This window comes from Hippoglossus stenolepis, chromosome 5 (assembly GCF_022539355.2).
Source record: "Hippoglossus stenolepis isolate QCI-W04-F060 chromosome 5, HSTE1.2, whole genome shotgun sequence".
Taxonomy (NCBI): domain Eukaryota; kingdom Metazoa; phylum Chordata; class Actinopteri; order Pleuronectiformes; family Pleuronectidae; genus Hippoglossus; species Hippoglossus stenolepis.
The window spans coordinates 6,182,112-6,199,395 of NC_061487.1; the positions used below are offsets into that span (position 1 = coordinate 6,182,112).

The 17,284-nt window shown below is 40.3% G+C and overlaps 1 protein-coding gene across 1 annotated transcript in view; it reads left to right on the plus strand.

The window, feature by feature from the left end:
* Positions 1 to 17,284, plus strand: part of lsp1a (lymphocyte specific protein 1 a) — a 35,404-nt gene that overhangs the window by 11,989 nt on the left and 6,131 nt on the right. Inside the window, exons 2-12 of the mRNA XM_035157078.2 lie at positions 667 to 813; positions 5,326 to 5,719; positions 5,887 to 6,020; positions 6,243 to 6,483; positions 6,895 to 7,032; positions 9,959 to 10,002; positions 11,810 to 11,891; positions 13,805 to 13,942; positions 15,708 to 15,803; positions 16,422 to 16,511; positions 17,111 to 17,219. Of these exons, the coding sequence (XP_035012969.1) occupies positions 667 to 813; positions 5,326 to 5,719; positions 5,887 to 6,020; positions 6,243 to 6,483; positions 6,895 to 7,032; positions 9,959 to 10,002; positions 11,810 to 11,891; positions 13,805 to 13,942; positions 15,708 to 15,803; positions 16,422 to 16,511; positions 17,111 to 17,219 (1,613 nt within the window). The remainder of the gene's footprint in view (positions 1 to 666; positions 814 to 5,325; positions 5,720 to 5,886; positions 6,021 to 6,242; positions 6,484 to 6,894; positions 7,033 to 9,958; positions 10,003 to 11,809; positions 11,892 to 13,804; positions 13,943 to 15,707; positions 15,804 to 16,421; positions 16,512 to 17,110; positions 17,220 to 17,284) is intronic.

Genomic DNA, 17,284 nt, shown 5'->3' on the forward strand with positions numbered 1-17,284 from the left:
CATTGATAGTGAAGATCATTAGCTGCAGGCCAAGTCATCAAAGCCTGTGCATTTATTGTACAAAGTGGATGGTGCATTTTTTCTGAAAGAAAAAAAAAAACTTCTACACTTACAGTGTTTGTTGATGCAGTAAAATGTATCCAGCAGCGAATATGAAGGATGATCATGAAGGGAGTGGAAGGAGGCTGAACTTCCTGATTCAGATAGACATGGTTTGGACTCACAAAAGGGGGGGTGAGCTTCACAAGGCTGCAGCTGGACCCTCCTCGTATTACCAACATTAAATGTGGAGTCACTATCCCACCATCTACATCACAAACTTCATTGTTGGTCTATTTAATTGTGTGGCATAACAGTGGAGCGATTTTAGCTGCTTATCAATACATTTTTCTTTGCAGTGTCCCTACAACCCAGGAACCGTGATATTTTTCTCAGGTTAAATGTAAAATCTGTAGTAAAGATAAAGTACGGTAAATGTTCTGTATCTATATATATATATATATACAGTACAGTTTTGCCTTCTGGTTGGAGGACGACCGCTCTACCCCTCAGTAGGTAGCTGCCCCAGTAGTACTGGCAGTAGTAGTGGTTCACTTCCGTACTGACCTGAAAGAAACAAACATCCCCACTCCTTATTAACCACACTCTGTCCTACCTCCTTCCCAGGCTGACGGCTCAGAGGAGCATCGAGGACGCGGAGGAGGTGGAGAGGGAACGTCGTCGTAGAGCTCGAGAGTCTTTCCGACGGGGCAGCAGTGGTTCAACACCCGGAGAGTCCTCTCCAGAGAACGAGACGCAGACAGAGGAGAAGATGTAAGTACAGACAGAAAGAGAACAGCAACAGAAAATTGAACCCCAGTCCAAGATCAAGATCTTTTGGTAACCATGGTTATCTACATGACTATGTGAGAACAGGAATATTCCCAAATACACCAGAGAGCGAGGAGCACATTTTTTGCATGGTGCCCACTTAAAAGTACTGGTTAGGTAAACAGAGCCCAGCAGCTTCCTGTTGAATCTTTATAGGCTCTGTCATCACTAAAAAGTAGACTTTTAGATTTAGAGGGTTTTTTGATAATCTAGGAGAATAATCTTTGTTGTCAAAAGTCATCTATCTTGTTTTAAGTTTGGCTACAATTTATTTTATTTGTTTCTTTTAATAAGTAGGTTTTAGAAGATTGTATGAGCTTAAGAAGACAAAAAGGATGATATGATGATATAGGTTTAATCTTTCACTTAATTTGTTAAACTCCATAGTAAGTAATGCGATGCGAGTTCATGGGACATTACCTAACCCTTCTTTCCAGCGTCAAAAGTCTGGCCCTGGTCTCACCCTTAAAGATGCTAATGCAGGCTGAATTCCTGAATTCCTTGTATATGCGATCGTGGGAACTGAGGAAGTTATTAAGCAGAGAACATTATTCATTCACTTGCCTCACTTCCAATTACTTCCTGTACAAGCTGCTAACTTTGTGACAGTTTTTTTTCTTGATATAAGTGCAATTTTAAAAGTGTGCTGTCATGTTTCCCAGCTGTGAGACTTAAAGCACGACATGCTGCAGCCTCAGTTTTCCTCTTCCTCACTGCTGCCGTGCCATCGCATGTTTTACGACCTTGCACCTATGGACGCTTGGTTTCATAAAACAAATTTTTCCATTGGGAAAAGCAGCAAAAAAAGTATTCCCCTCCCGACCTGTTGATGTGTAACAAACACACAGCTGCCTTTTCATTACGCAACCTCCAAAGAATGTTTACTGCAAAAGTGTCCCAAGAGAGGAGTACCACCGTGTCAAAGCTTGTGGCGTCTCAGCCCACATATAATCTGAGCCTGTTTGATTACAGCTTGCACCTCTAACACCTTCTCGTCTGTCACCTCACTGCCTCAGCTGGAGTCAGGATGTGGTTTTCTGTTTGAGATGCAATAATGCTGTTTAAAAAAAAAATTTGCTACGTTTTCTTGCCTCTAGAAAGGTCAGAGATCAAGGTATGAATATATAGATGCCGGTTGGCACTACATCACTCCTCTGCCCAAGAGGTTTTTAAAGGTTTCATTAAATCAAAATAACTGTTCAGTCACAGGATGATTTTTGCATGTGCATGTCACTGATTGACCAGGACTTTGTTAGTTTGTAATACTGTCATACTTTCTGTCTCACAGATGGCTTTTTATTAGTTTTTGAGCAACAAGGCTGATGTGTGGCAAGAGGGAAACGATATATTAGGCTTGTGTTTGTCAGTACGACACATTTAATGTTGGTTTTGGTCTTTTTTATGTGGACAATAAAAACAAAATAGAATATTAGCAGATGTGTCCTTTAAGATAATGTCATTAAATAACAGAAATCCTGTAGTATATAAAATGCTGATTGCTGCCCTCTGTTGCTGCAAACAATATATTTAAACCTAAAACATATGTTCCACAAAACATGGAAGTCAAGATTTTCCAACCTCCTGCTATAAAAATGATAATGGAAGGCCACACAAAGTCAGGGATCCTATGAACTCTGGCTGAAATCATTGCTTACTGGAGAAGCAGTTGTTTGACTTTGTCTAGCAATTGCGTTTACAGCATGTGTCAAACAGGCTGTGCTGTTTACAGTACAGTAGTTGAATCACTCGCCAACAACAACAAAATCTCTAGCTTGTCTTACTTGTTTTACTGACGTTGTGTATTTCGAATTGTACCTGAATTGTAAATAATTCTAATGAAAAATCAGAAAGAAATTCACAAAGAAATCCAACTTTGAATAGAATGCAGCATTACCCATTGCATAACCTTTATGTTACTGGTGTAATCATAACCAACTTACACACAATCACACGCAGTCTGTAAACACATAATAAGTCAAATGAAGAGCAGTTGTTGTGTATGTGCCTGTGCAAACAAACTTAAATGGTTGAATCCATAATTGTTCTCCTGTAGCTCTTTCTATTATGACAAATATTTACCTTCATCTTTCACTGATTTCTGTCTCTGAGCTTCTGCTTGTTTTCTGCCTCAGACCGACATATATCTGAGTCACATTTGTGTTTTAATACTCACTAGAAGTGTAAGTATTTGTACAGACATGGAGTCAAGGCATTTTCACCTTAACGTAGCGTAGCATAAAACATTTTTGTTTTACAAAAAGTTTGTCTACACTACAGAAGATATTTTTTAATTTACTGACATGACCTTCATTTTACAAAAATGTTTTAACAATCCATCAAACCAGCAGTGATGCCCCACACAACCTAGCAGGGGCCGTCAAACCATTATATACAGTGCTGTGGTTTGGTTTTGAATAAGTTAGTATTTTCATCAACTTTATATATCTGAGAATATCTGTTTTGTTTAAACGGACATCAGAATCAAAGACATCCTGTAAATCAGTGTCTTTGTCATCAAAATGTGTCAGAACCTCCGAAACCTCCGAAAACCTGTCCAGGTGTCGTCTCTGTCGCCACACAGCCGACGCAGAAACATGGCCGCTCGTTATGGGACATTAGCTGCTGAGAGATCAGGCAGAGACTCCCATCATGCAGCGGGGAACCTGTCGACTTGCTGGCTGGCTGAGCGTCTTAATCATGTGGGGAATGCTGAGGGAATTCCTTTCTGCCAGCTCCTGGAAACACAAAGCACACTTTGATTACTTTTGATCAGCGGGGGAGCAGACAGAGACACTGTGCTGATTGTTGGGAAAATTGTGGAATGATGAGTTCACTTAATCAACCGTTAGTTATCACTCAGTTAATAATTAATACTTTTTACTTTAATACTTAAAAGTAATACAATTTCCGTTCAAAGCAGAAAATTGCTCGGCAGCTGTGTGGCTGTTTGTGGACCATCTTTTTTGGTAAAGCTTTGGGTTTCTGGTCTTGTTATTATTTGGATAACTGCTGTAGTGCATGAAGCCCTTTTTTCTGTCATCAGGGTTCATTCCAAATGCAGCACATGTATTTAACTAAATATCCTGAAAACCTGTTAGAGTAAATCAATGGTTATGCTTTTATATGAATGAGAGTTGATTTGTTAGTGGAGAGGTTATTAAAAGAGCTTTGGTTAGAGTTCATTTAATTTATTTCTAAGCCTGTTTTCATTTCAATTCGTCATATTTTGTTTTTATCCATTCCCCACCTTTGCCAAGATTATCGTTTCGGGGTGTGCACATCGAGGGGCAAAGACGAGACAAAATGACAAGAGAAGATAAGAAATATAAGACGTACAGTAAAGATGTACTGATTTTCCCCCTTAAACCTTAAAATGCCCCTGTGCCCAAACATATTGACGTTTGTACATTATGAATATTTACACCAAATATGAATTTCTGCCTCTAGAACAATAACAATTTATGCAATCAAATACTGAACTCCAAATTGCCCGTTAAGGCTGCACCATTCTCATAAAAAAGAACGGCCCATTGATGCACTGTATGAATGTGTATAATGGGTGGATGGCAAAACTGTACTGTAAAGCACTTTGAGTCGTTATCAAGAATTGTAAAGCATAAATACAGACCATTTACCATTTTAATTCTTTCTGTACAGTTATGTGTCCACCCTGGACTGACATCCCCACAGTGAACACTTCCCTGCCGCTGGTCTAAGCCTCTGTTTACCAAAGCACTGAACCATATTACAAAATTCCTTTCATGCCTTTTGACTGACAGGAGCTGAAATGAGCTCCAGCAGTGAAGATCAGACCTCCTGTCAGAAGCACAAGCGTCACCTCTGAGTCAGCTCAGGAGTAATGATCCTGTCCCAAAAGCTTTTCAAGGATAAATAGGATGGGACAAAGAAGAAGTTCAACCTGATTCGCAGACTGACTGTGAATGCCCCGCCCCCACTGACTGCTGCGCTGGTCGCCTGTTTATTCAAATCGTATTATATGCTTCTCAGTATAAGCATTCCACATACAGACGGAGTAGGAAGATGTACAAGCTGACAAAATAACCCAAATCCCTCAAATTTAGTCTCCAACCTTTTCTTATATTGTGTTATTTTTCACACTGATCTTTAATCTGTTGTTGATTATTTCTCTCAATTTCAAATCTGATACATCTCTATGTTTAAACTTGTATTTGTGATTTGGGTATTTCATTAAGTCTTTGGTCCCGTGATGCTAGTTCCGTATTAATGTCATATGTCTGAGTATTGACACACTGCACTGAATTCTGGGGAATGATACACTGTATAAATATTTAATTGATAAACATGCAAAAAGTAGAACTGAGCCGGGTTTGTATTCGGTTAAACACGGTTTGAAACACCTGCTGCTGTTTCACGTCACTTTAACTCCATCAACAAGCTGTGCTCACTGTCCTTTCCTGTCTCGTCTCTCCTCAGGTTCGATAGCGACTTCAAGCCCAGCAGCTCTCCCTCTCTGGAGGAGGACGAAGGCTTCAGCGACTGGACTCAGCGCAGAGAGCTTCGGAGGCAGCAGCGCCTGCAGGAGCTCGGCCAGGGAGGCCAGGAGGACGAGGAGGAGAACACGATAAACAAAGCTCCATCCGTAAAGACCGTCCAGGCCTCGGCCACATCCTCCAGCCGACTCCAGCAACAGGAGCAGGAAGGGATGGAAAAGGCCAGGATGGAGGTGGAGAGGACGAAGGAGCGTGAGGAGGTGGCTGTTCGAGCCGAGAGGGCGAGGAGGGAGAAAGACGGACAGGACGAGGAGAAGAGGAAGAGGGAGGAGGTGATGACTAGGAGAAGGGAGGATGTGCAAAGGCCAAAAACAGAAGTAGGTTTTCCTCACCAAACAAATGAGCTGGTTTAAGGTTTTCAATCATTCTAGAGAAGTCAGCCTTCGGTTTCCAGTCCAAGTAATATTCAAGCTTTTTCAAAGTTCGAGGTCCAAGTCAAATGTAAAGTAATTTGAGAGAGAACTGTTTCAACCTTTCTGTGCAGATGGAGAAAAGAAAAGAAGTTAAAGTCTCCTACACATCGAAGGTTTTCCTTCAACAGGAGCCGAAACACAATGGAGACGCAACAAATGAGGAAGTGGTGTCACACATCAACAGCAAAACAAAAAGATCTACTAGGTATGTCCAATATTTTATTTATTTATTGTTAATGAATATCTTCCTTTGTTTTAAATGGTAAATTAAAACTTTTATTAACCAGGATAGGAGCAGATTATATTTAGACATTCAGTTTCAGCTTTTTTAAAGACCCAAAGTGTTTGAATGAACAGTGTTGGAGACAGTCCAGAGCCTGGGCATGAATGAACGTTTTTCCCATGTAAAACCTCCCTGTTGTTGCAGGAGAGCTACAGAGCCGGAGGAGGCGGAGGCCATCCTGGAGACGGAGCAGCGTCTGGAGAAGATCCGACGGAGCCTCCAGGTAAAGGAGAGCCAGGACCTGGAGCAGCTGAGACACGGACAGGCCGAGGCCGAGCAGGAGCTGGAGGAGCTGAAGAGGAGAAGGGAGGAGAGACGCCGAGTCAGGCAAGAAGAGGAGCACCGGAGGGAGGAGGAGGAGCAGCAAAGGCTGGCTAAAGAGGAGGTGAGCTGCCTTCAAAGCTTAATATGTGAAAAAGTTGACATGGTATCACTCTGATATTCACACGACCGCAATAGAGACCCGCAAGATTTTACAAAGTCACAAATCCAATAGTTTTATTTTGACTGAAAAATAAAACAGGCTCATCAGTGAGTGTACAGGAAGTTGAGTGACCAGACCAAAATCTCTAAATGTAATTCAAAGTAAAGCAACTAAGCTATAAAGACCACTCAACCCTTATTTTTTTATTAACAGTAGGTCAAAGGAGTGTGTTTGCTTTTTAGCCTCTTTCAGCTCATATTTTTGGTTTTATGACAGAAAAGACAAAGTTAATGACTAGTTAGGGAAGGCTGTGGTACATCCAGCAGCTCAACAGAAATATGGAGCTGAACCGTGTTTGTGCCCTGACTCCAGGAGGAGCGTAGACGTATGAAGGACGACATCGAGAGGAGGAGGATGGAGGCAGCAGAGAGGATGAAGAGCCTGAGCACGTCCAGCGTGGACGGGGAAGAGATGTTCAGTCCCTTCAGTCCAAAAGCTCCCACACACAAGGTAAACAACCCCTCCAGACACAACTTTTTTCCAGTCCTTTACTTTACGACAGCGTTCACACTGCGGGCACCTTCGATGATCCACTGTGTTCTGACTGACTCTGAGCAAGGCAAAGTTCCACTTACATTTATGTGTGTGGTTGGAAAGTGTTGAACATGCAATTCATGTATTTATGTAAAGAGTAATGCTCATCTGCAATCCCACAATCTCCTACCAAAATATGGTGCTACTTATTCATCTAGACGGAACTAGACTGTGGCAACAAGAGAGTTTGTTATGCAAACACAGATGTGGTTCACACATGTTGTTCTCTTTGAGCTCTAATTTTCTCCTCAGGGAGATTTAGTGGCCACGACGTGGCAGCGAAGATTATGAATAACATAACAGAAGTGGTTGTTCGCAGTGTGAACGCTAAGTGACAGAATGAAAACTGTGGAGGTTAGCAAGGGACGCTAAGGAAGAAGTTTAAACATGAATTCAGTAAAGTTTACTTGCAGCAGCCGTCGAGCTGCAGCTGATAACTTCACTGTGTAGATGGGAGGGCAGCAGCAGTCACTGTGGAAAAGAAGTAAAAGGGGGAAAGAACGGTTTTATTGTATTTTTTGTGGGGGTGAATCATCCTTCAATCTTGGTGATCCATTATCCATTAACACCCAATGACAAATACTTGTGTTATCTTCGCAGCCGATGGCTTCAGCCTCAGCTTGTAAGTCGCATGAGTGTGTTTGGGTCTGTGAGTGTGTTTTGTTAGTCAGTGTGACATAAATGCACCAAAAAAGCATGTTGTGTTGTCAGATAACTCACTGATGGTTAAAATGTGTATTTGTGAAAAGACTCCACTGTACACCACTGTGTCATGTTCCTGCTGTATTTGGGCACAAGCTGATTTCTTGTACAAAGCCCCTGAAGCATTTTCTTTTTCTGGTGGTGCTCAAACGATTTAGGAATGAAATATTTTTCAGGACTTCAGGGGCTGTGTATGTGGATATCAGCGGTGTAGATGAAAATGTGTGTGTGCATGACACTGCATGTGTGTTCTGCACCTCTGCACCTTCTTTTGGCAGTTTTTTTTTGTATCTGAACTGAACATTTACAGACAGTGCTATACAGGGAATTAAAGGAAGAAGTTACATTTAAATACTTTACTTTTTATGCCTCAAAAACATGTTTTTGGCCTTTGACATGATACCTCAAGTCTGTCTTTAAGAAATGTCTTCAAATTTTTGACTCAAAAATGAACTAGGCCTAATTAGATTTCAGTAGTGAAAGGTCAAAGGGCATGGTGGCCTCATATGTGTCTGGAAAAAGAAATCTATACACTGCTCTGTGTGGGATACAAATCATGGTAATTCTATTACCATATGAAACAGAAATTTACAATCAAAACTCTTCATTCAGATTCAAACTATGTACCATGGAAACCAAGAAATTAGATGTTTGTGTGACACAGTGAATGGACTTGCTTTGTTAATGGACCCTTTGTTATTCTGCCGGCTACTTATGTTAATAAGGAATTATAGTACCCTCCAAGATCCCCTCATATTTTAAGTTTTAAAGTAACGCCTCTAACGTCATAGAAAACACTGATCCTGAACATCAGTCCTCTGCTGCCCACAGAGAAAATTAAAAGCAGTGAAATGTAGCCTCTCGACCATGTGACAATCACAGTCCGTTACACCAGGCTGCTACAAAGAGCGGCTCAACCTAGAGAAGTAAAATATCCTGAGCACTGGAGGGTCCTACACAGCTTCAGGCCAGACTGTGATCTGAAAGATGCAGGGGTCAGGTCACCATGGACATACCATGAGTTCAGACAGTAATGGAGGAAATATTCACTTCCTTTACCACAGTCCAATCACACCACACCGGTAGAAATACTCCATCACAGGTAAAAGTCAGCAGATTAAGATTAAAATTAGAAAATAACAGATAACTTTACCTCAAGTATTCATTCATCAATTCTTCTGCAGCATTGTACTGCTGGAGCTGATTTTAAATATTTTATTTAAGTCCATCGGCTACCTCCCTGTAGAGGTCAGCAGATAAATGCGAGGGCCCGTCAGATGATTAAGGAAAGAGCACAGAAGAATAGACAACGTTATAATGCAAAACTTGACAGCCATGCATTGGTCTTTCATCAAATTGTTTGAAATAATTGAAAATCGGTGTAATAAGGATAATAATTTTCCTAAAGTCATTTTAGCAATCTAAGATTAGACGGGAGTTTGTAGGAGGAGTCAAAACTGCACGCTGCTTTTTATCCCAAGCCCAAAATGTTGGGAGCCACTGGTCTAATATTAAACAATGTGTTGTATGTTATTAGATTATCGTCTGTTTTTTGTCTAACATTTTAAATTAAAAAGTAACTGGAAACATTACCTGTCAAATATGGAGTAAAAAGTCGAAGATTTCCATCTGAAATGTAGCTGTGACTAACTAATACATGACATTAGTGGAAGTAGAGTGCCACTGGATGTATGATCTAAAGGTTATAGGGTTGGTTCACAACAATCCTTAAAATAGGAATAACCTCTTTACAGGAAAGAGACATGAAAATGAAAGTGTAACTACAAATAGAACACTGAGATTACAGTCAGTCAACATTAAGCCTGACATCACACAAAGGAAATTCATTATGATTAAAAAAAAATACCCAATACAGATCACCCTCTTGTTTTTCATATGGGACATATGGGCTAGAAAGCACATTCCCATCATCCTTTGCTCGTGCCGTCAGAGTAGCTGATGACTTGCATGGTTTGATTAAGACCAGCAGACCTGGCTCCATTTGTCTTGGACGGAGCTGTGGCGGTCTGTGGACGAACACAGAGCCGAGCTGCTGTAGACACACTTCAGAACCGAGACAGCGGCATAGAGAAACGCACTCTCAGAAAAATGACCTCAACTTCTTCTGTTTTTCATGCAGATCACAGAGAGAACAGAGTCCCTGAACCGCTCACTGAAGAAAAGGTGACTATCCTGAGCGATCTCACGTGTGACAGTAATCATTCTCTAACTGTTCCATCAGACTGAATCATTCTGGATGTTTTGTGTATCAGTTTTGAAACATTTGCCCCAAAAACCAGGTCACTATGTTTAGTATCTTTGGAAACTTGTCAACTATTTGAAATAAAAAGTGGTTTACACCTGACAGTAAGAAGGTTCCTGCTCCCATAGTCCGAAGACATGCAGACTGGGGTTTGGTTAATGGAGATTCTAAATTGACTGTAGATGTGAATGGTTGTTTGTCTCTGTTTGTGGGACGTGATGAGCTGGCGACCTGTCCAGGGTGAACCCAGCCTGTCTCCCAATCTCAGCTGGGATTGGCTCCAGCTCCCCCATGACCTCTAAAGGATACGCAGTATAGATATCAGATGGATAGATCTGTTCTAAAATGTCATCCTGGACCAGGAGTTCAATACTTCCTTCAGCAGAGAAAATGTGGAGTTTTTGTGCAGAGCAGCTGGTCTGCTGGTTAACCGTCCTCTCTACGAAGATAAACACTGATGAAGAGGGTTCAGAGGTGACCTCTCCACCTCTCTCACTGCATCACCCTTCTCTGCCATGATTTATGGGTCAGCTAAACTCCATCCAGATGCAGGCAGCTGTATTTTCTCTGCTGGTGGGTGAGGTATGGCGGCTCCAGGCAGTCTGCAGCAGCTAGTTATCAGCTCTGAGCAGCTCTCGGCAGGAGTGAAACCTCTGTGTGGATGCTTTTATCTTAAAATGACTGTACCAGGAACAGGGGAGATTTTCAGAAGGCAGGGAGGAACCTTTGACTCCAGCAGTGTTAGTGCTTCTGAGCAATGAGCTTAACATGCATGTTTTTTCGGGCAGTAAGAGTAATCTTTTAACTTCGACCTGCAGAAATTGCAGATTGTTGGCAGCAGAAACAAGTTCAGTATAAATTGGGTTTCCAATGAAATATATGTACGAATAAATCGTTCAGAAAATCAGCAAAAGATCTATAGAAACTTCCCCTCTAACTTTATTATTGAAGGTAAAACTCAAAACTGAGTCACACCTTCCAGTCGTGAAAGATGCAGCTCATAAAACCTATTGGAATTGTGTCAATGCAAGCAAGTTAGATCAGAAGTGTCTCTGATGTCATTTCATCTGCTCTTCTCCTCCATCAGAGGTGCACACAAAAAGTGGGCAAAGAGAAAAGAGCCTCAGACATGTTGAAGCAAATGATTCAGTTGATGAATGAGGTTCCTCCCCCAATGTGGAGAAATGACCTCATCCAGCAGCTCAACTCATATCCGGAGCTGTAAAATGACAAAAGAGATGTGAGGGAGGAGGGTTTGTTGTTAGGGGAGGATGACTGTGGAGGTTGAGTTTGGACAACTGGATAAAAGAAGGAAACCTTCCTGAATCTGCAGAGAATAAGAGAAAACCATCTCAGACAACCTTTCAATGTTCACAAACCCAGATTTGAGTCAACATCAGGACTCCTGGAGTCCACATGTGCTGGTCAGACTTAAAACTTCTGTGGTTTTGACTGAGGTGTGAACTGTGACATTACGGATATTTTGCTATTTGATGGAATATCATGAGTGTAACCTGAGTTTTAAGTTTGAATATTTCACTCAGTGACACAAAATAAAGTTTGCATGGTATGGAGAGGAGTTTTGCCACGTCAGAATTATAATTTGAGGGAGTAATGAGATTTTGTGAGGGTAAGAAAACCAACACATGATGAGGATCATGACTTAACTGGTTTCAGATCTGCATATCTGGGTTTAACTGCTTGCATTTGTTGTTTCGTTTGAATCAGTAACAGCTTTAAGAAGACGCAGCCTCTCATACTGATGGCCAAGATCGACGACAAGCTGGAGCAGTACGCCCACGCCGTGGAGGTCAGATCACACACACACACACACACAGACACGATGATGATAATGATGATGATGATGATTATGGTGATGATGATGATGATGATGATGGTCATGGCCATGGACACAGTTTACTTTTTGTCTCGTTCCTTTGCTCTGGACTGTGACGAAAGGGAACATTTCCCACAAGAACTTCCTTTTACTAAATAAAAATCTATTGACAGTAAAAAACTAAACAACAGTTGGACTTTGAAACCCATAGCCTTCAGAAGACTGGACCAAATGTCCCAACTGTCCAAACATGTCATCACCCCAGCCTCCACAAAGACAGACACACAGGAGTGCTCACAAACACAAAAGGCCCATTGATGGAGCTGATGAGTATTTTCATCACGCCCCCACTGCAGGTTGGTTTCACATCATTCATCGGCAAACAACCTGACTCATTCAGTGGAGCGCACAGGAATTCAGGACGAGTTCAGGCTTATTGTGGCACCTGATTCACACCTGTTACACTGTCCAATCACATTGCTTTTATCTGAAGTCACACTCAGCACCTCAGAAGGAGCTGTGTACGATGCTGACAGTGCCCCCTGGAGGCTGCACTTATTGTTGAAGGCACGTGAACATGAACGTGTTGGAGTGAACAAACACCACATGGATTATTCATTTATTCCTAGAGTCCAACAGATTAGAGTTTGTCCTGAAAATGGCACTGGAGGAGAGGGCATGGGGTCAATAACAGAGGGCATGGGGTCTTTTGGGCAGTAGGAAAGGAATCACATTGTTTACCTTTACAGCAACAGTTTGGAAAAATGGATAGAATAGAGCAATACAGTCGATTTACAGTATGGACAATCAGTGTGACAAAATGAAAGATATAAAGATATAACGATTGGTGTATCTCTGGAACTAAATTGTCCACACCCTGCAGTGATCAGAAGCTGCTGACATTGACTTGAACCGTGGGACCCATCATTGTTTTAAACCAGCCGGGGACAGAAATAGCTCTGACCCCTTTTTTTGTGCTGGAATCAGCACCTGGGCGATGACTTCACAGCTCTGTTTCATTTCAGCATGTGTCAGGACAGATATATGACGGGAATAACCAGATGTTCAGAACTTTGTTTTGTCATTCTTCCGTTCCCTGTTTTAACTCTTCACCTCAGGCGGTTCCCAGGCTGATTAACAGCACAGTTAATGACCCCAGGTTCATTTCTGACATGTGTTCATGACACACTTTCAAAGAAAAACTGGTTTGACATAAATTCCAGTAAAAGTAGGCTTATCCTACGTGAATCGGTAAAGCACTGTTAAAACATGGTGGGTATGGAGTACCATGAGTGCCAAAATTAATGTTAAATAATTTAATCAAACAGAAATATATTTTTTCTATGTTTTATATATAAATGTATATATTTCTTTAAACTATGACTATGACGTAGTGACAAAATGAAATCTGAACAAAAACAAATTTTCTGTGTATTGCATTATACTTATATATTAAAATAGATAGATGATGCAGATGATGCATAATCTAACCCAAAAGTAAAATTGTAATTTAGAATTGTATTCTTTTGGCTTATTAGCCTTAGGTTTACAGCCACAAACCTTAAATTAAGAACATGAATAAGAGAAAGTTTAATTTATATATATCAAAGTGGAAAACAAGCCATTCAAAAATAAATTTGAAATAAAACATTAATTTCACATCTGCACCCGACCAATTTTTGAGACCAAGGTTCCCTTTAAAAAAAAAAAGTACTGTTTATATTGGACTTAAATAACTTCTCATAATGCTTTACAACCAGGAAACTGTTCTGTGTTGTTTCTTAGACACCACATCAGAATTGTGCTTCCTGAGCAGACAAAAAAAGGTTAAAATATTCTGATTTCATTAGTTTACACCGAACTTATCCAGGTTTATTGTTTTTCAGAACTCACAAGAGGCGCGAGCAGTGAAGGCATCTCTGACTGACCTGCCCAGCTCACCTGAGGTCGTCGCCTCCAAGAAGAACCTGTTTGAGGCCGGAGAGGCCTGGAGCCAGAGTCCCACCAAGGGAGCAACTAGCAAGGTCAGAAAACCTACAGGGACGTGGCTACTTCCTGCTCACACACCAAATGTTCTAGGCTAAATGATAAACCCGGTGGCCCCAGGAGTGAAAGAGCCCAAACTGTCATGCTTTAGTGACTCCTAGTGGCATCACACATGCATGCCATCACTTCCCAGACAACGTGATGAACTGGTAACTAGAAAATAAATAATAAACTGACAAAATGTCAACGGGATTTTCCACAACAGATTATGCCATCAAAATAATTTCAAATCTGTGAACACACACCTACACACCTGCCTAAATGTCCATATCTCCTGGTAACATGTATTGATGAAAAGTGATTAATCTAAGCCCTTTTCAGACTTGAATAATATCATATTATATATGTTAACAAATGATAAAGAGGCTGTTGCTGTGACACATTTATTAGACAAAATGTAGTAAAACATTTAAAACCCAAAAAAGGCTTTAATCAGGCACGAACATAAAGACTACTTCAGGGGACATCTCAGTGACACCAGTGTGAAGAGATGATAATAACTGTTGTGTATAATGATTAAAACCAAACTCTTACTGAAGCCCAAAGAGGATCTTTCCACATTGAGATACAGGGAGAATGAGCAGATGTACCTTGCTGTTATGTCACTGAACACATTTTCACCAGGATGGTCTCATTTTCCTACAAACAAAAACTTGTGTCATCAGATATAAAAGTTCTACATATGAGAAGTGTGGGAAAGAAAACTAGTTGGTCAGTTTTAGGGAAAGAGGATAGTTTGGGTCAAAATAGACACTTTTACAATGGTAAGCATGTATAAAAGTTTTCTGGCAGAGAGTGTTGATGGCAAACTTCTCCCATGTGAGCTTTAGATTCTATCAGTGATCATTGCTCTGTTTTTTTTCCCCTGAAGCTGAATTGTCCTCCGACGTGTCCTCTCCAAAACATTGACCTGCTCATTAAATCCAGTAAAAGTATTGAATGAAGCAGTTTCATGTCAAAAATCTGTTTCTGTTCACAGGACGTCTCTGCAGACCTGGTTTCTCTGAAAACTTAAGTTTCAAAAACGATCTAAAAAGTGCATTGTAATTTTTGTATTGAATGGATTAATAACGACAGATTTTACAATTCCTGGAAACATTTGGAATCATGTACACACATGTAACACAGGTCTAGTTTTTAGACATTTTACAGTGGAAAAATTTGCAAAGTCTGTCTTCAATCAGCTGTAACAGCTGCAACATATGGACCTGTAGTCAACCAGTCTGTGCACAGACAAACCAGTCAGCCTGTGGGGATCATGTTTGTCAGTTTGGCCGACCTCCGAGCTGCAGCGTCACGTGTCTACTTTAAATCCTGGCTGTGAGACTCTTACTGTACGTGTTAAATATATATCTGTTTCAATTGGAGTTCTTTGAGGTAAACAAACAAACAAACAGAGGTGTTAGTGGGTTAATCAGCTCTGAACTCAATGTTTTAAGTTGGTTTACAGAGCACTGTGATTTTTAAGTTTAAAATGTTGAGGTAATATAACAGTTAATCTTTTCTAGTGACATTAAATGTAATTGTTTTGTTAATATGAATTAGTTTGTAATATAAACCCTTTAGTAAGTTAATAACAATACAGTTCCTATGGAAGTATCTGGTGGAGTCAACAAAATTTTGGTTATTTCTGAAATTAAATACGTTCAGTTATCTAATAGATAAATTGTGTTTTCATCCAAAGCATTTACAGGATGAACAAAGCATCTTATTCTTTGTTGTTTTTTTTTATTTCGGAATCAGGACACGGATGGTCTGAAGGTGGGCGTGGCCAACCTGATCACCCAGTGGGTCAAAGGCCCCTCTGATGGCAGCAGACAGTCGTCCAGCAGAGCAACAGTAAGTCACCAACACAAGGCGAACATTCACTTTCCTCCTGTCACAGTCTATTGGCCCTGTGATAGCGACCTGTCCAGGGTGTAGCCGGCCCTTTAGCTCCACTGACATGACCCCAGGAGCTGAGTCTAGAAACTTAGCTGACTGTGATGAGACTTGTGGGATGTTTGATGTGGGTTCATGATGTGAGGTTTCCCTCTTGTGGAGAAACAAGATACATCAGCTGTTGAAACAGCCGTGACTTTTCTCTTAATTTATTTTCTAAAAACAAATATCTTAATCATGACTTCCCTCATATCAGCAGCAAACATCTGCCTAAGTGTTTTAAATTTGTCAAAAGAATGTCTAGGAACAACTGGAAATGTATTTTGGTCAGAAAAATGAACTCTCTAACAAGTTTTAATTCAAATTGTATATGTTTATGTATCTGGCATTAGGATCTACGGCAGAAAACAAAGTGAAACATTATTTTGTTCAGCCAATCTATATCAATGAGGGTAGGCTACATAACAGAAACACCTCTCAGTGTAAAGCTACACAGTTCAACAGTAAACTACATCCTGGTCAGCAGGCAGCAGGACTCAGAATACCAACCTGTTTGATTATTGATTGATTTCTCAGGATGTGAAGCCTGGAGACGTGATGCAGAAGAAGAACATGTGGGAGATCATCGGAGATTCGTCAGAAGGACCGGGTCAAAAAGCCAATAAGGTAAATCAAACATCTTCTTTTTCACTTGTATTAGTTCTGTCATTGTCCCTCTGCACTGCCTCTAATGCCTTTAAATATGATATTGACACGATATTGACTATATTTTCAATCATATTTGACTATAATAGTAAGACTAGCCTTTAACATCTAAAACAAATCCACAAAACCATCTATCCAACCTGACCCCAAGCAAATGATATAAAAAAAGTAAAATTACAGTTTAAGAGATAACAGACCAATAATTTCAGATAATAATGATGCATGCTCTCATTCATGATAATCATATCATAACTTTTTATAATAACTTTTATATCTACATAACCTATATTTTACTTTAAAAAAAGTTTAATTCATCTTTAACTTTATTTATTATGTGTTTTATCTCTATTTTTGCTAAATTACACTGAAATTTTGAGATTGTGAACCAGGTGCTTACTGCAGAAAAAAATGACTTAAGTGACACTGACTAATGTACATGTTATTATCATATGTGTATTATTAGCATGTTTATCTATATTTCTTTTATTGAACAATAAGAATGTTGTCAATGCCAGGATACAACATTATAACTAATGTGAATTTGTGTTTTTACTCATCAGGGATCACCAGCTGGTAAAAAGTATAAATTTATCGTCACTGGTCACGGCAAATATAACAAGATCCCCATGGACGACAAGAGTGGAGGAGAATTTATGAACAAACAGTCTGGTAAGACAAGTGACAGGAGAGTTTCTCTTTGTTTTAGTGAAGCTCAGCATCATCCTTTAACTTGA